We start from the raw sequence: 19411 nt of genomic DNA on the forward strand, positions 1-19411 counted from the left end.
AGTCTGAACAAGAGTGCACTTCTCCAACATCCCACTTGATAATCCACCAAGGAAACAAAGCACCAAATGGACACTGATGTTCTGGTTGCACTACTCAGGGACCAAACATGAGAAAAAGTCATCATCTGAATAGCCACAGAGTGACTGTGACAGCGGTGGTGCATGTGACAGTGAGAAGGATGTCATAAAGTAGGACAGTGAGATGTGATCTCCCAGAAGAACCCCTCTCTTTAGAAAGTCACTATGGACTTAGACTTCATTTAGAGAGAAACAGATTGTCATTAGTAGCTCTCTAGATGTGGATAATGTCTAAAAAAGTATGTACAGGCAAAGCAGCAAGCCCACTTGGGCAGGCTTTTTACAGAATATGAAATAGAGATGAATGATTTTCTTTATCATGTGCAATTTTAACCACTGTCCTCAGAAGTAGAGGCTTATTCCAGCTAAAGTTATAACTCCCCTTTCATATCCCCATATGGATGAGTTCCATGGAATCACAGAATAATAGAATGGCCTGAGTTGAAAAGGACCACAATGGTTTCAACCCCCCTGCTATGTGCAAGGTCGCCAACCACCAGATCAGGCTGCCCAGAGCCACATCCAGCCTGGCCTTGAATGCCTCCAGGGATGGGGCATCCACAACCTCCTTGGGCAACCTGTTCCAGTGTGTCACCACCCTCTCTGTGAAAATCTTCCTCCTAATATCTAACTTAAACCTCCCCTGTCTTAGTTTAAAACCATTCCTCCTTGTCCCATTATTATCAACCCATGTAAACAGTCGTCTCCCCTCCTGTTCATATGCTCCCTTGAAGTATTGGAAGGCCACAATGAGTTCTCCCCAGAGCCTTCTCTTCTCCAAGCTAAACAAGCCCATTTCCCTCAACCTTTCTTCATAGGAGAGGTGCTCCAGTGTGCTTTCAGTGTGCCTTCATTCACATGGCATAAACCCAAGGACCTTGGCCATCAGTCGTCCCCTGGCTTTCCTCCCCACTAGGAGCTGCATCCTTCTTGGAGGATGCATGCTCAGGAGATCATTTGATTGACTTCCATCTCTGCCTACAAGCCTTCTTTAGGCTCATGAGATTTACAGAGGTATGCTGAGAGTCTGAGATACTGATCTTTTAAAAAAGACAAGAATCCTCCATGATAGCTCTCCTCCCTCTGCTCATCTTAATGTCTTACTATAAGCCAAACACTTGTGCACAATTAGACTTCATTTTACATTCAACTCTGATTGCTAATAACATGGTTTGCAAATTTATACTTCTAAAATTTATTCTGTTTTTAGCTTCCTAAAATTTCTAAAGTATTGCCAAAACATTAACTTTTGTAAAGACGATATTCGGAGATTCTTACCAGCCACATGTTTTAAAGAGTTCTGGTTGCTCTTTCCTGGACTGTCCTCATAGTGCTCAAACAGTGAAAATGTACTGGGCACCTTTTCTAAGGAACGAGTGGCATCCATTGCAGAACATAACCTATTTAGAATAAAACATAGCCATGTAAATCTCTTGTGGTGTCATGTAGCTTCCAAGGGCCAGAAGCAACGTCCATGAAACATAACTTTCTATAAGTTTCCCATTAAGCTGAGGGCTGCAAGCAAGGAGAAGTTCTGAATTTGAACATTTAAAGCATACTGACAATTCACATGAGAAATAGCCTGAGAACAAACACTATCTGTATATACTGTATATCTGTATAAAATCTCTGAGAATGAGAGGATTTGAATTTCACAGTAAGACTTCCAAGAGAATCAGAATTTGGGCACAGTAGCACAAGGCTACAGTCAGCACTGAACTACAGCAGCTGATCTGTAGCTATGAGGTAAAACCGTTTGTGGAAAACAAACAAATAAACAAAAAATGAAACAAAAACAAGAAGGAAAATGGATTTCACCTGATTAGCCTATATTTGCTGAGTTCGTTAGAAGAAAAAAAAATCAAGCATATTTTTAACTTTGAGACACAAACAACTGAAGGAGATGAAAGATTATTTTTTCAAAGCAATTGAAATTTACCTTTCTCCTCTTTGTTTTTCACTGAAGAAGTGAAAAATCATTGTAGCACTTAATTATGTATAATTTTCACAAAGCAAAACAAGTATTAAATATGTTTTCTTTAGAAAAGCATGCATTGTTATATAGGTTTTTCACAACATTTTTAGCAAGTCAGGTGTTATTAAATAAAATAATAATCAAACTCAAGCACAAAACAGAATTAAGTTTAGTGTGTAAGTTAACAAACAAACTCTAAGCATGCAGCGAGTCTCTGAAAAAAGCTAAATGCAGATGTGAAACCAAAATAACATGTTTTGTCATAAAACAGGAGAGTCCCAATTTATAGTCCTAATCCTGCAAATATATGGGAACTATGAAGGGATGTTTGGCACGTTCTCATCACTCCATTTTCCTGGGTTAGTAATTTGACAATAACCTGGAACCCTTGTGTCATTTTTACATCTTGGTCCATCAACCCAAATCAGCATCTATATCACTGTGACGACTGAGGCAGCACTGACAAAGGTATGTTTGCACCATGCAATGCCACAGCCTCATGGCAATGTCAGTGGCGGTTGCCTCTGTAAATGAAGCAGGCAAAGTGAAATTTCCTTTAGTTTGGAGGCTGGTATAGAGGAATCCTGGAGACTGTCTAAATAGTCATAGTTCATCTTGGAAAATGTATTGGGGGAATATAAACTAAATTGAATATTTGTCTGATGAGGGATGGAGGTCACCAAAATGACTCCCCCAAGGAATATGTCATATTATACATACCTATCGAAACACAATAGTAAAATACCACATAATAGTGATGTTAATAAATATAAACGTGGTCAAAATGAGTTCTAGTATATGTATATAAAGGAGTAACTACAAGGAACATGTGCTCAATGCCTGAGATCTAAAATTGAGTCAAGAATTTTAAATGGCTCTTATTTAATTGATGTGTTATAGAACACATACAAAACACGTCAGAACTAGTTAGTTACAGCACCTTCTCTTAATTTCATTATTTACAAGGTTCATAAAAGTAATTACAAATATTAGCAATACTGTTAGTAAATTAAGCATCCAGCAGGCTAAGCCTGGTATTCACTACAGCACACTTAACCCATACTTCAGGTACCTTTTGTTCAATTCTTTAGATGACTAAGGAAAAAAAAAAAGAAATATATTAACAGTTTAAAAATCCTGAGAATATTGAAGAGTCCCCCATCCACCCCACAGATCTCTACTCTCCACAGAGATAAAAACACAATGTTTTATTGACTAGATGTTGGTTGGGATACTGCTCATTCACACCCACGGATAATTTGGTTCCTTAAGAATGTTTCTTCTTCAGAGCTCTCACTCAGCAGGGTATTCAAGTCTATATCTGGCTTAAAACTCCTGAGGAGCTAGTATTCAATATCTGGGTATAAAGACCAGGGCATAACCAAATACTTTTCTAAATCAAAGCTTTTACAGAAGATAATTACTTTCGCATTAATAACACATAAATACCAATTCTGTCTGAAATCTCCTTCATAACTGCCGTTCACCAGAAGTAGGGTGGGATTTGCACCTTTGGAATAATAGTTTTTCCCATACTCCATGAATCGTCACCTAACATTTCCTGTCTCAGAAAGAAAAGTAACTATCCTATATCTGTAAAAGAAAGGGATAGGGAATCTGTTATGATCTAGTTAAAACCCAGAGTATCATGGGAAAGAGTTATCCTAATCCAGTACTTCACAAATTTTATCAAGAAGATAATAAACATTTCTCATTCATCCCAAGGTAGCCCATCTCTCAAAGGACTCACTAGGTTCCTAAGCCATTGAGCAGCTCAACAAGAGGAAAGACAAATATTGCTCCACCATTTCTATACCTGTTGGTATTTGGTCTAGGAGCTTCTATTTTATTTTATACAAATGATTAGTCTTCAAAAAGTAATTTTAATTTTTCATTTTCTTGCATCCTGTGATAGATTCTGCAACTTCCAAACTATAGGCTAATTGTACAATGGGAGAAGATTCTTGTTACAGAAACGCTATCATCTTCTGATACAGTTCTAAAGAGGAGAAAGTACCATAGCTGACATGTGAACAATTCTTGCAACACAAGAACAATCTTGGAGGACACAGGTCATTAATGATTAACTTGCAAGAGCCTCTGAAACCAGTTGGTGGCTGACTGATGACTGTATCATCATGTAATTCAAGTCACACAGATTCACACAGAATGTTTTTCAAATCTTGAAAGGACCACTACAGACACGAATGTCACATGCTCATTTCTAAGCCTCATCTGATTAGAAATCTTTCAATAGTAAACATTTATCTCAGTGCTTATAATTTGAATGCATACTTACTCTCTGTGTCTCCCCATAGAAATAAACAAACAAAAGCACACAAAAGAACTATTTTGCTTTCACTTTGGTTAATTTTCAGTTATGCTTTCTTTTTCCACCTTTCTTTCCTACAGTGAAGTAACTCTTACTATGACATTTATTGTTCCTCAGTGGCAAACTGCAGATAAATTATTGAGACGTCTTTCAGCTTTCTCTTCACAAAACAAAATAGAACTATTTTAATGTTGTAAGGCATGTTTTCTTCCCATGCATCATCTTTGCAATTCTCTATTAACATGACAAAAGCAGCTGATCTGGCATTTCAAGGATGGAATAACTGAGCTTGCAGGATTTAGAGATCTTTAAAAAATGAGACATAAATATCTCTTTCTCAGCTCAGGCACTGTGTAAATTATAAGTTCTTTCCTAACTAGTATAATAAAAACTACATGAATGCCATTTATACTTACATTTAGGAAAACAAATCCATTGAGTTCTTCCATTTCCTTTACTGTAGTCTCCAAAGTTTCCTTTGCTGAATCAACTGTTTGCTGGAAGTTAACCATCTGTTCATAAAGGTACTCCATTTTCATCTTCTTCACTTCTTCAAAGTTTTCTGATTTTTCATCATATTGTGCTACCATTTTCTTAAGCATCTCTTCATTCTGCTTTTCCAGTAACTCTGCATTTTTCTTACAGTTTTCCTAGAAAATAAAAACAGATATAAATTGATCTACAGACAGAAATTACAATAGTTAATGAATATACACGAATTTCTCAATGCCCATACATGATTATCCACCAGACTCCTGACAATAAGAGAACTTTATTTCTCTAAGCAAGCTCATCTGGGACAAATAAGTCAGGAGAAATACATTTAAAGTAATGGCAGATACATATATTTTAATGTGAATGCTTAAAATTAAACTTCTATATTCAAGCATAGAGAGGAAGTCTGATTACAAAATAGCTAAAAATTCATGCTTTCACCTGAAGTTAATACAATCCTCAAGGCTTAAGAATGTATAGCCAATGGGCAATGTATTTAGATGCTTAACGCAGGTTTCTAAATATAGACAGAGAGTGAACTTCTTATAAGCATAATCAAAATCAAGGGAGCTTTTTCCTCCTGTGCTTGCTAGTCACATATTATGCTTTGCAGTGATGTGCAAAAAAGCAATCGTTTTTTCCCCTTAATGCAAAAGTCTAGAGAAATAGCCTATTGTAGAATAAAAAATGATACTAAGAAAAAGTCAAATGTAACTTAGAAGCAATACTGTAGAGGGAAAGAAAATCAGTGTGAAAAAACACTGGACTTACCTCCACAGAGTTAAATAGGGATTCGATATCACTCACAAACTCTTCAATCTTCATTGACTTTTTTTCCAGTGCAATTAGCAATTCACCTAATTGATCCTGAAATTTAAAAAAGTATTGTTAACTGTGTTGTTTTATAAAGTTTTCACACACAACATATTATGTTGAAATGAATATTTTTCTTTGCCATAAGCTGCAATTGGAACAATTGCTAAATTAAATTCAGGCATCTCCCTGGATGTAAAGGCAAGCACAGAAATAGCAACTGGAGCATCTACAAAACTGTTTCCAATCCAAAAAAAGTTATCTCAGTTCAACAAGGTGCTGAGTGTCTCTACAAGTTGTCAAACACTGTAAATTCTATTGTAGTTTTGTTAGAAACAGAAGACACTTAGAGCCTCATGAGTATCCTCAAGAGGAAAAAAGCCCTGAAGAAGGAGATTATGACAGGAAATTATGAGGCTGACAGTGCTTATGAAGCACTATGATTTTGTTTTTTAATTAGAATTTTGAAGATATTTCCTTGCAAACCAGAATCTATCAAAATCACTGTTTGAATTAGATGTGCAAACAAAAGCAGTCCAAGGGACAACAGGCACCAGAAACAACTCAGAACTTTTTTTTTTTTATGTTTCTTGACCATTTCTAAAAGAAACTAGCTGTCTGCTCAAGTAAAATTTATAATTTACAAGAATATTTAGTTGTAGATAACTGGCATAAATCTAAAAGAAAGGTCAACAGGTCAACTCCTTTGGTAACAGCTTCCTTTTATGGCAAACTTCTACAGTCACATCTGTTCGAAAACTAGCATGTAACTTTCCATTAATTGTAAGTGTCACATTGGGCTGTGACTGAAACCTGACTTTATAAATATTAAAAGCCAATCACCAGTACTCAGAGGCAAAGTTCTGTTTGTCAAGATAACCATGAGATCTAACAGGTGCCATCCACAGCTCATTTTTTTAAATTGTGATGCTATATCCCTGCAATAAGGTTCAGGCAACAAGCATTTTGCTATCTTAATATTTTCTCAGTGATTATATGGAGGTAACAAGAAACATACAAATATCATCTCAAAGTAACTTGAGCCCTGAGTGCTAGAATCATGTGAAGCCAAGCCTGTACTGTGGCCAGAATTAATCCTGGCTTCATGTCCGTGTTCTACAGCCAGGGAGTGATATCATGGGACGTTTATTTGTGGCTTAATTTGACTTGCTGCAATGCAAGTACATATGAGAGATGGCTGAGGTCTGTGACTTTGCTGGTAACTAATTATCACTTCTACATCAAGCATGGATGGCCATATATAAAAACTAACTCTGCTGCCATACAACTGCACACCACGGAGATAGTTTACAAATATTGATATTTGAACTGGCACATTCCTCCTCTACTTTAAATTTCATTTTCATTTCATATGATCCATCATAAAAATAACATAATAACAGATATATATATATATCTGATAACAGAAATGTGAAGAGTTTTGGAATGTTAATGAAATTGTACTAAATCTGTATTACAGACAACTGTTTGTGAGTCAGAAAAGAGACTTCACCTTTCCGAAGTGAGATTAAACAGCTGGTAAACAAGAATAGAATATCTTTATAATTGCACATAAAAAATCTGATATGGGAAAAGTGAAACATCACATGCTGGTTTTCACAAATAGAACTGTAAGTAAGTGAAGAATGAGCTTCCACAGAAATGAAAGCATTTTCACCATTACTGAGATCAAAGTTGTACCCTACTGAAATGGGATATACGTTTTTGCCTGTTTTTTAGAGTAATACAGCTTGAAACTAGTAGAAAGAACTAAGATTTGTAAAACTCTTACCTGCAGCACAGCTAAAATACTATTAGGGTTGGCAAACATGAACAGAAAATTTGGACGAGATTTCAAAAAAATGTGCATTGTAAACTTTGTAATTCATCTAGTATCTCCAAGCAACCAATACACATAACTGGACTGGGGAACATTTTGTGATGATAATGGCCCCTGCATATTCAGGTTTCTGTATCTCATCGAATGAAATGAGCTGCCCTTACTAAAATTCTCTTCAATGAAATATCTTCCCAATTCTTCCTCTACACATACAAAACAGACGAACTTGCATAGATAAGAAGACTAGAAGATGAAAGGTCTGGTAACAGCTACATATAAGCATGGCCATTCAAACTTCTGAATAAAAAAGAATATCAGCTTACCAAGCTTAGGACTCTACAGGACACCTTAATGATTTTTTCCCTTCAAGATTTCTCTCGTGTTTAGGAATAGCTTTTATTTTATAGATATGATAGCCTTTCAACTGCTTTCTGAAGACTTTCCACTGACTACATGGGAAGCATAGAGAAATTAGGCTCAGTATGTCCTTCCCCATCCAAATTAATTTTACCTTCATCTTGGTTGCAGCATCATCTAGGGTTGTGACTTCATGGTCTTTGTGTTCCCCAAAAAGCTTGTCAATAGCAGATATTGGACATTTGCAGTGACAACAGTATGTATCTGTCTGTGCTTTCTTCAGTTCTCTTTGTGGACTCTCAATTTCAGGAATGTTTGCTGCTGATTTTTCAGGATACATCACCACAAATCCTGAATCTTCAAGTTCAACAGGTGTTCTTTGCTCTGGCTCATTAAAAAATTCATAATTATCCCCAATATGCTCAAAAGAGTCCCTGTCTTCAAATAATAGCTCCTCATGTGTGAATTCAGATGATATTTCATCTTGCAAAAGTTCTTCTTGTGTAATAACATCATAGTCCATTGACTCAGCGAAATCTTCATAAACACGAGGGTGCTGCTCTTTTCTTTGAAAGTCTGGCTTCTCCCTTTGCTGGATTGTAGGAACATGAGAAAGAATTTCCTGGGCATACTGATCATCTTCACTGTCTTCAACAGGAGTCCTAGTATATGGAACATATCTTTCCACTTGAGGAATTGCTGTTATTTCATGGTGTTCTTCCTGCTTATTGATAAATTCTTGATGTGCAGCTCCCAGAGAATCGACTATTTGACTATACTCTTGTTGACTTGTTTGCTCTGGTAACTCCTCAGTTGTTTCCACAGGAACATTTTCTTGTCTTTCTTCAGTGACATCACTTCTTGCACCTGAAACAATTACTCTTCCTCCAAAAGGAATGGCATGCGTTGGTTTGCAAATTGTTGCTTTAATGTCACTGTGGACTTTCTCCACAATATCGCTCTCTGGCAGAATCTCAGTTCTAACACTTAAAACATCAGCAGACCTCTGCTTGTATTTCTCCTCTGAACTCGGAACTGAAATTCCTCCACTAAAAGATTCATCTTCTTGTATCTGATCCTTTTGAGGCTCGAAGACTTTACCTGGAATTTCATCTTTAAGAATGTATTTTTCAAAATAAATTCCTGTTCCATCATCTGTGTCTGAATTTCTGCTTGGAAAAGATGCATTAGAGTTACCACTTTCTTCATCAGAAGGAGTCTCATCCTTTGTCTTTTCTCCTACTGCTTCTGCATAAAGATCCTTGTATAAAAATGATAGAGCAGGTGGCTCCTCTAGAAGCTCTGGATTAACAGCAGCAACAGTGGTAGGAAACAACAGAGATCGTTCTAGCACTCCTTCTTCTGAATCAAATAATGGGGTCCCTGGTGACTTCTGTTCATCTTCTACACTTGTAGCTTTTTTACTGCTAATATCAATTGATTTCTGCAGAGGAAAACGTTCTGGAGTACCCACGTAAGACTGCATTTTGCTTTCTCCTTTCACAGTTCCATAAAATACTTCATCCAAGTCCTCAAGTAAGGCAAACTCCTCTTCCAAAGTATCTTCCTCAGCAGTTTCTTTGGAAGATGTGGCTTGTTCAACAGGTTCATTAAGATCTTCTTTCACAGGGCATGATGAACTTGGTCTTTCAAAATGTGGCTTAATTGGGGATTTGTCATCAATCAAGGTATATTTTTCAAAATAATCAATTTCAGATATACCATTGTCAGTATCCAAGACTGCATGATTTCTGTTTTCTGACATCACTGGATTTTCTTCTTGTATTTCTTCAGTTTCCCCAACATCATCAGTTTTGACCAATTCTTTTACTTTGTGGCTTTCAGACATTCCCAACATTGAGATACCAGAAATTTCTGTTGTTCCAGAAGCTGAAGCTTCTTGTCTCTCATGAGTTATTTTTTTCTTAAATGAAGGATTTGTTTCCAAGTATTCTAGTTTATCTGGCATATGCTTACTTTCTTCTTGATCAATGGAAGAAATATGTGCAGGAGCATGAATATTGAGTATTTCATAACCTTCTGAAATTATATTAAATAGATCTTTTTGTTCTGGAGCATGCTGACTGTCTTCTGCAGTGCTCATGTGTTTCATTTCTTCTTCTTCTCTTCTCAGGTAATCCTCAGGCACGTTAGACATTTTGTCTGCCTCCAGATGTGGTGCTGCTTTCCTTTTTGTAGGGTTTCCAAATCTAGTTTCACTCTTTGGACCTTTGTCTGGGCCTGGATTATCTGCTCCTGGAGATGGTAAATCATGTCTTCCTGTTCTGTGACCAGTTTCTGAGGACAGTCCATAGGAAATTTTAATTTCAGAATCAGAAACTCTAAATGCATTGCCTTTATTATCTGTAGTGTCATGAATTGTAACTTCTGTGAAATTTCCAGCTGGAAACTGCTTTGATCCAAAATCTGAAGCTCCATTTGGAGAAAGCTTGTCTACTCTTTTAGCTTTTATAGGATTAACTGAATGAGCTTTCACTTCTTCTGCCAGCCAGCTGGCTAGCCCAGGAGATGGAATATCTGGATTCTGCATTTCATTAGAACTGGGGAAAATGGACTTCGACTCCATTGAATAAAGTGTACCCTGTTCACAAGAATAATGCTGAGTTTTGTGTGCCACAGTGTCATAAACAAGATCTGAGGAAACAGATCTCAGTTGCTCTAAGGATGAATGCTTCTGCCCTGTGAAATATGGCTGCATTTCATGTCTATCTTCTTCTTTAGTGAAACTATGTGAAAGTATGTTTGTTTGGTTTTCAGGTATGCCTACTACATTAGGTAGAGATGATGGAATATTTTGTTTTTCTTCATCATCAGTGAAGGCCACAGATACTGTTTTTTTGGACAGAGCATGAAAAGGTACAAATGTATCTGATGACACTGATTGCTGGTCTGCTACAGGAGTCGCCTTTGACTCCACGTTCACCAGCTGTGGCACCTTCTGTACATCTGGCTGTACTTCTTGTTTATCCCACTTGGCAGATAATTTAGGGGAACTTAGCTGCTCTAATGACAAATGTCCTGTGAGATCTTGTTCATCTCGTTCTTTTGTGTGCAATACGGTCTTATTCTCAAACTGTTCTGTCTTCAGGCTTGCTGGTTTAGGTGAATGTAACTGATTTTTTTGCAATTCTACTTCCTCATGTGGTGGAATTACATATTTACACTCTGACTGTGCAGACTGGGGAATAACTAGTTGCATGCTTTGCTTTTCTTGTTCAGCAAGGGAGTATTTGGCAACTAAATTCTCAGAGGCAGGTTTTGAATAAGGTGGAATTTCTTGCTGATGTGTTCCATCAACTGAATAAAATGGAGCTGAAGATTCAGTCCCTAGTTTTGAAGATGCACTTAAATACTCCTGACTTTCTAGAGTTTCTGTTTTATCTATACAACATGACGTATTTAATTGTTCAGATTCTAATTGTGGAGTTGTGTGGAAGTATTGTGGAGTCTGTTCTCTCTCTGTTTCGGGTAAAATTACATGTTCAGCCTCTGACGGTGCAGCCATAGGCAAATGTAGATGAATTCTTGTATTTTCTGCTTCTTTTCTTGTAAAGAAGCCGGACACAGGCTGTGCTGTTTCTGATGGCTCTGTTTTACACTGGCTGCAAGACAAATCTAAGCGCTCAGAGGACAGACCTTCAGGTACAGGTGAATACTTCGGATTTCTTTCCATTTTTCTTTCAGAATATGAAACACCCAATGGTACAGACACTGATTTTTCAGGAAGAGATGAACAGGACTGAGTTTTTTGGCTTGTTGCTTCCTTAGTGGAAAAAGATAAATCTTGTTCAGTTTCCAATGGAGTAGTTTGAGATGAAATAATCCCAGTGTTCCTCTTCTCTGAATGTCCTGCTCTCAAGACAGCTATTTTGTGCTTTTCTGCTTTTTCAGTAGAATTTAATAAATCTGATTGTTCAGACTTCAGTTCTGCAGTTTGCTGTTCCTCAGTCCTGGCAGAGGTGTCAGATACAGAAAGTGTTTCTTTTTGCTCAGCTTCAGCAGCAGAGGGCGGCAAATTAAAACACTGCAGTTCAGGATGGGTCCCATTCCTCTGCTCTGTTTCACCTGCAAAGTATGATGTCTCTGGATGTTCCAGATGGGCAGTCTGTGTCTGCTCTGCTTTGCCATAAGAGGACAATAAACCCAGTGGTTTCGCTCTGTGAGTTTCTGCTTTGTCAAGAGAATATGAAACACATGGATATTTTACTTGTTCTGTTTGCAGTTGGTCTTCTTTTCCCATTGAATATGAGAAATCAGAAGACATAAACACTTGTTGTGCAGTTTCCTGTTTTTCTGCTTTATCGAGTAAATGTGACAAACATGGTTGTGTTAAGTCTAACTGTGAAGATGGTTTTTGCTTTTCTTCACCAAGAGAGTGCAAAAAGGAAAGCTGAGCCAATCCCTTTTCCTCCAATTTTTCAAAAGACTTCAAAAACCCTGGTTTTTGCAGTACTATTTGAGCAGATTGTGAATGCTGTGATATGCCAGTTCGATAGGATAAATCCATTTCTTCCATCTCTGGTTGTACAATTTTGTGGTGCTCCTGATGGCAAGTAGAATACGACGAATCTTTATTGTCTGATTTCTGATGTGCAGTTTTCTCTTCCATTGCTTTTACAGAATACGATAGCCGCGGATGTTGCAACTCTGATATCACCATTTCTTGTTCTGTTTTGTCAGAAAAATACAATGAAGCTGTATGTTCCAGTTCACCTTGCACGGTTTGCATTTCATCTGTTTTACCAGAACCATATATAAACTCTTGTTTTCCTAAGTCCTGCACTGAATGTGCCATTCTTTGTTGATGTGTTGTTCCAATGTGAGGAGGTGTTACAGACTGCTCTGATTTCCACTGCGTAACCTGTGGCTGCTCTACTTTGCCAATGGCATATGACAAATCTGGATGTTCAATCTCTGATTGTGCTGTTCCTTGCCATTGTGTTTCGCCTGGGAAACGTAGCATCTCCTGATGTACTCCTTCCACTTGAACAGTTTGTGGTTGCTCTTTCTTTCCTGAGTAAGATGATAAATCTAGTTGTCCTGACTCAGGTTGTGTTGTTTCTTGCTGCTGTGTTTTGTCAGTAGAATCTAATAAACCTGAATGTTCTAACTCTTGACTTAATGTGTCTTGTTTCTCTTTCTCGTTTTCTCTTTTTTCACCAGAGAAATACAAGGATTCCAGGAACTTTCTTTCCATTGAAGTGCTTCTTGGTTGCTCCACTGTGCCATGAGCACTTGACAATGTTGGCTGTTCTAACTTCAATTTTGCCATTTCCTCTGCGTGTAATGCATAGCTTTCTCTCTCCTGTTTAAAATCCACTTGTGCACTCTGTTTTTCTTCACTGGTGGAAGAGAACAAGTCAGGGTGTGGTACCTTGGCCATGACATTTGAGACGTTTAGATGATCAGGCTCTGGTGAATCCCATGATTGCTTTGTTTTGACGAAAGAATGCAACAAATCAAGTTCTTTCAACTCTGATTTTGTTGTTTCATGAGCTTCTGCTGTGCTAACAGAGAATGACAAATCTGTGCATTCTGATTCCACCTGCGAATCTTGCAGCCTTTCTGTTTTCCAATCAGAGCACTGAAACTTAGAGGGTTCTGCCTGCATTCCTACATTTTCCTTTTGCTCTTTTCTGAGACATGATGAAAAATCACTTGGCTCTTCCAGCTCTGGTTGGACCTCTTCTTGTTTCTGTAGTGCACCAGTGGAATGTGACAAATCCGAATATTCCAAATCCAGTTCATCTATTTGAGACTGCTGTGTTTCAGCAACTGAGCATGATAAATCCATTATTTCTGCCTCTGGTTGTATGAATTCATGCTGTTCTAATCTGCCAGCAGATAAAGAGGAATGGATTGATTCCTCATGTGCAATTTCTTGTTCTATTTCACTAACAGAATAAGATAACTGTGAACGTCCCATTTCTGGTTGTGCTTCTTCTTTGTTGAAAGAACACAAGAAGCCTGACTGCTCCTTTTGAGCATATTGTTCTTGCTCTGTTTTGCCAGACCAAGTTGCTAGGTCTGGTTTTCCTAACTCCAGCTGTGTATTTTTTTGTGGCTGTGTTCCATGAATGGAATATGATAACTCTGGATGCTTCAGTGCTGGTTTTGCCATTCCTCTTTGCTCTTCTTTTCCACTACAAGACAATGTATCTGGAACTCCTGGTTTCTCTTTTGTTGGTTGTGGATGCTCTGCTCTGCTGGCAGACTGGTTCTCATTAGGGCATTCCAAGGTATGCATCATCTCTTGCTGTCCCACTTTGTCAGCAGGAGATGCCAAATATTCATTGCCCAGCTCCAGCTTAGCAAGTGGGCATATCTCTGTTTTGCCATGGGCATCCATCACATTCAGTTGTGTTGTTTCCTGTAGTTCATTGAAGGAACAGGCTAGACCAGGATGTTCAGGCTTCAGCTCTTCACTTTGCAGTTTTTCTACTTGGAAAACAGAATAAGGCAGGTCAGGATATCTCTGCTCTAGTTCTGCTATTTCTTCTAGTTCTGCTGTACCCACAGAATGGGCCAAATTAGATTTTTCCACTTCTGGCTGAGTGATTTTCTGTTCTGCTTTTTCAAAGGTGTAAGTTAAATCCATTTGCTCTGATTCTAGTTGTTCTCTTTGTTGCACTTTTGCTTTTTCCAGAGGGTATATCACATCAGCATGTTCTGTCTCTGTCAAAGCCATTTTCTCTTCTGGCCTAACAGTGGAAAATGATAAAGCTTTTTTCTCAAAGCAGTCTTCAGCATATTTTAACTGCTCTGTTTTGCTAGAAGAATATGAAAACTTTTCTTGCTCTACCTGCTCTTCTGGTGTTTGCTGCTGCTTTTCTCTGTCAAGAGAATTTTTTCTGTGTTTCTGATCCCACAGCGCTGCTTCTTGTTTGTTTGTTTCACTGGTGGAATATGACAAGTCAGAGCGCCTTGCTTCTGATTGTGCAATTTCTGGCTCCTCTGTTTTTCCAGAGGAATATGTCAAATCTGGATATTTTGAGTCTATTTGTACAGTTCCTGGTAAATCTCCTTTCCTGGCCACCCTAGGAAAATCTTTATGTTTTGAGTCAAACTCTTGAGTTGCCTGTTCTTTAAAATTTCTAAAGGAAAACAATGTATCCGGATATTTTGAAACCAGCTGTGAAGTTTCTTGCTGGCTTTTTTTGCCATCAGAACATGATACATTTGGATACTCTGATTCCACCTCCACAGTTTCATCTGGTGCTCTGGCCAAGGTATCTGCTGAATCTAAATATTCTGATTCTTGTTGCATTTCTTCCATGGAGTAAGACTTCTCTGGATATTCTGACTCCTGTATGGTATCACCTGGTTTCAGTTCACTAGTGTTGCATGAAAGATCTGGATGTTCTATCACTGATGGTGTTTCTTGTTCCTTCAAACTGAATGGCAAGGTTGGATGTCTAAACTTTTCTTGTTCAGTTCTGTGAGAGGAATATGACAAATCTGGATATTCTGAACCCGTTTCCATTTCCAGCGGTGCTTCTTTGCCACTAGAAAAGGGCACAGATGTTTGCTCCTGCTCTGGATGCATTATTTCATCTTGTTCTGATTTTCTATTGAAACATGAAATAAATGGTTGCTTTGTTTTCTGTTGCATCACTTCCTCCTGCATGTCTATACTTGCATAAAATGTCTGTTCTGGATATGCTGGTTCTATTTTCTTTTCTTCTTGCATTAGTTCCCTGAAAGGACATGGCACAGGTGGATGCTCTAACTCTGGTTCAGTTGTTTCTTGATGTGCCAAATTCATTTGGTCAGTGTCCTGTGTTTCTACTTTCCCCCAGTTTTCTGGCAAATCTGAATAATCCAATTCCTCTTGTGTAGCTTTTGGTTGGATTTCTACCAGTTCTTCCAGCCCTCTTTGTACTCTATTTTCTTGTTCTATTTTTCCAGTGCAGTATGATATATCTGGCTGAGGCAAATCCAGTGGTGTGGTTTCCTCTTGCTGACTATCGGGAGTGGAATAAGTAGGAAGTAAATGTTCCTGTTCCAGCTGAACCATTTCCCTGTGCATTTGTCCGTCAATTGAATGTGAGAAATTCAAAGATCCTGACTTCATTTCTTCTTGCACTATTTCTCCAGTGGTAAATGAGAGATCCCTATTTTCTGAAGCTAGTTGTATGATTTCACTTTGCTGTGCTTCACTAAGGAAACATGACCACTCTGGACTTCCTACGTCTTTTTGAACAGCTTCTTGTGCTGCTTCTCCACGGAAATATGGAAAATCTGCATGTTCCACCTTTGGTTGAAATATTTCCTGATCTGTTTTTCCAGTGGAATATGATTTATCTGACTCTTCTTTATGTTGCTGCTCTTTTGTAGCAGAATATGGCAAAACTGGACACTCCAAATGCAGTTGATCAGTTTCTCCTTGCACTGACTTGCCAAGGGAGTAAAGCTTATCTCCAGGTTGTAAATCTTTCTGTACAGGTTGTGCCTGTTCCCCTCTGTCACCAAAATATGACAAAAGAGGTTTGTCAGTATCTACTTGCGCCAAATCTTGATGCTTTGTTTCATCCTGTGGAGATGGTAAATCTGAATGTCTTGTTTCCTTATGCTCCATTTGCTGCATCCTATCTCTTCCACTTAAATCGTATGTATCTGGATGTACTAATTCTAGTTTTGTAGTGTTTTCTTTCTCTGCTTTTTCCATCAAACAGGATATGTCTGAAGGTTCCAACTCAAGCTGTGCTGTTTTTTCTTGCTCTGCTTCCTCAGGGGAGTAAGACTTTGGCTGTTCCAGTTCAAAGGGAATAGATTTTTGCCCTTCTGTTTCATCCCTGGAAAATGAAAAATCCTGATGTTCTGTCTCCAGCTGTGCACTCTCTGATTCCTCTGTTTCTTCCCCGGGAAAAGAAAAGTCTGTCTGTTCCAGCTGTGCACTCTCTGTTTCCAGCATTTCTTCCCCGAAATAAGAGAAATCTGAATGCTCTGTCTCCATCTGTGTACTCTCCGATTCCTGCTTATCTTCTTTGGAAAAATCAAATTCTGGATGCTTGGTCTCCCGTGGTGTACTCTCCAAATCCTTTGTTTCTTCCCTGGGAAATGAAAAGTCTGGCTGCTCCAACTTCACATGTGCATCCTCTGATTTCACCATTTCTTCCCTGGAGTAGGAGAAATCTGGATGCTCTATCTTAGGTTGTGCACTCTCTGAATACTCTATTTCTTCCCTAGAAAAAGAAAAGTCTGGCTGCTCCATCTCTAACTGTGTTCTCTCTGATTCAGTCACTTCTTCCCTGGAATAAGAGAAGTCTGGATACTCTGTCTCCTGGTGTGGACTCTCTGATTTTTCTGTGTCTTTCTCGGAAAAAAGGAATTCTCGACATTCTGTCTCTGGTTGTGTACTCTCTGATTCCTCCACTTTTTCTCTGGAAAATGAAAAATCTGGTTGCTCTGTCTCCCCTTGTGAAATCTTTGATTCATCTGTTTCTTCTCTGGAATAAGAGGAATGTGGATCCTCTGTCTTTAGCTGTGCACTCTCCAATTCCTCTGTTACTTCCTTGGACAAAAAGAAATCTGCATGCTCTGTCTCTGTCTGTGGTCTCACTGATTCCCCACTTTCTTCACTGGAGTATGAAAAGTCTGGATATTCCGTCTCCATTTGTGTGCTCTCTGCTTGATTGTTTTTATCAACAGAAAAAACAGGGTGATCTAAATCTACTGCTTTATTTACAACAGGTCTTTTCTGAGCTTCTTGTGTTTCTGTGCAAACAGGATATGAAATGCCAAAATACTTAGAATCCATATTTTCAGGAGTATGTGAATTTAGTTTGATTACTTGCTGCTCTACTTCTTGAGCAAAGAATAACTCTTGTTCTGACTCTGTTTTCTTCTCTAAGTAAATATTTTGCATTTCTGGTAGTGGGGTCCTTTGACTCTCTTTTTTTTTAACGGAATACGATAGACCAGAATGTTCAGTTTCTGACTGTGCAGTTGCTGACGAGTGATACTCAGTTTCTTGCTTCTCTATTACATCTAGAGAATGTGGTAAAAACCCATGTTCAGACTCTGATTGTGCAGTTTCTGATGACTGAGGAATAATATCCTCCTGTCTTGTTTCAGATGGAGTGACATAACTGGGTGTAGCTAGCGGAGCAGTAGGTAAGTAAGACTGAACTGCTGACTTCTGTACTTCCTTCTCAAGATGTTCCATTGTGGATACTGCAGATTGGGTACTCTGTCTATCTAATTTGTTAACAGAATCTGCTGAAACGGACAGTAGTGTTGAACTGGGCTGAATCTCTCGCTGCTTTGGCTCATCTAGAAAATCTGATGCTGTCAGCGGTGATTGTTCTGGTTTCTTATTTGCAGTTTCATTTGAAGGAAGTGACAGTTGTTCCTCTGATTTATCACCAGACTCTCGTGCAGTAGATGATAACTGTTCTGTTATTGCCCTGTTAGCTGCAGGTGAATAAGAGTAACTTTGCTGCTTTCTTGCTTCTTCGGGAGGGCAGAACTTTTGTGTCTGCTTTGATTCCTGATTCAGATTCTCCAGTCGAGACTGCCTGACTTTTCTTTCTTTGTGTTGAAAAGTTATTTCTTCACCAGTCTTTGAATACTTGCTTGGTTTATCTTTTGTTTTTACAGGTTTTATATTTTGAAATGAAACATCTTTACTAGTAAACTGTTTTTCAAGAGGTGTTACTGAAGAATAGCTTTGTTTTGAATGTGCTGTGGATTGCTGCCTTTGATTCCTTCTTCTTTCTGTTGGTGTTTCAAGGCTTCTACTTGTTCTCTGGAAAGATTTTTTATGTGTTGTTTCTGAAATAAACTTATGCGATCTTTCTTTTACTGATGCTTCAAGGAAGCATTCAGATTCTCCTGAAACAGAGCTCTTTCTTTGGATTCTACTTTTTTCTAGTGTTTCAGGGAGTGGCCCAGTCCCTCCAAAAATTGAATTGAACAGCTGGATTCTAGATTTTACTGGTCCTCCAAGGATCGGCCCTACTTTCTTCAGTCTGCTTTCTCTAAATACTGATCTTATTGGAGCACGTTTTACTGGTTTTTCTGCAATATTCTCCAGATCTTCTTTGTCCTCCAACATTTCTTCATCTGTGTCGTGTGCTTCCATCTGTTCAACATTTAACATTGAGTCCTGCACATCTCCTAGAACAGTTCTTGGTTCTTGCCTCTGCATTCCAGAAGAATCGCGTTTCTTATTGCCCTGACCTCCTCTCACATGTGTGGGCAATGGCATTCTATCTGAAGGCTTACGCTTCCTTTTCCGAACAATTTTACCTTCATCCATAATAAAGATAACTTTTCCTGGAGGAGAACCCACTGGTGAACTTTCCATACTGTAAAGATCAGAAGTTGTACTGGTTTCTGAAGTCCAGGGAGTAGAACATCTGCTTGAGCTGGTTTCCCACGTTATCCCACTATCTTCACTTTGAACTGTTACCATAGAAAAGGAGGGGTTAGTCATGATGTACTGCAGCTTGGGTTTCACATCTTCACTTTGGATAAAATCTTTCAAGCTGGAAAA

The 19411-nt window shown here is 38.4% G+C and overlaps 1 protein-coding gene across 1 annotated transcript in view; it reads right to left on the bottom strand.

The window, feature by feature from the left end:
• Nucleotides 1-19411, bottom strand: part of CMYA5 (cardiomyopathy associated 5) — a 48544-nt gene that overhangs the window by 22696 nt on the left and 6437 nt on the right. Inside the window, exons 2-6 of the mRNA XM_010725512.3 lie at nt 8045-19403; nt 5652-5747; nt 4802-5035; nt 3126-3148; nt 1357-1478 (exon numbers count right to left, since the gene is read on the bottom strand). Coding sequence (XP_010723814.1) covers nt 1357-1478; nt 3126-3148; nt 4802-5035; nt 5652-5747; nt 8045-19403 — 11834 coding nt within the window. The remainder of the gene's footprint in view (nt 1-1356; nt 1479-3125; nt 3149-4801; nt 5036-5651; nt 5748-8044; nt 19404-19411) is intronic.

This window comes from Meleagris gallopavo, chromosome Z (assembly GCF_000146605.3).
Source record: "Meleagris gallopavo isolate NT-WF06-2002-E0010 breed Aviagen turkey brand Nicholas breeding stock chromosome Z, Turkey_5.1, whole genome shotgun sequence".
In the NCBI taxonomy this organism is placed as follows: domain Eukaryota; kingdom Metazoa; phylum Chordata; class Aves; order Galliformes; family Phasianidae; genus Meleagris; species Meleagris gallopavo.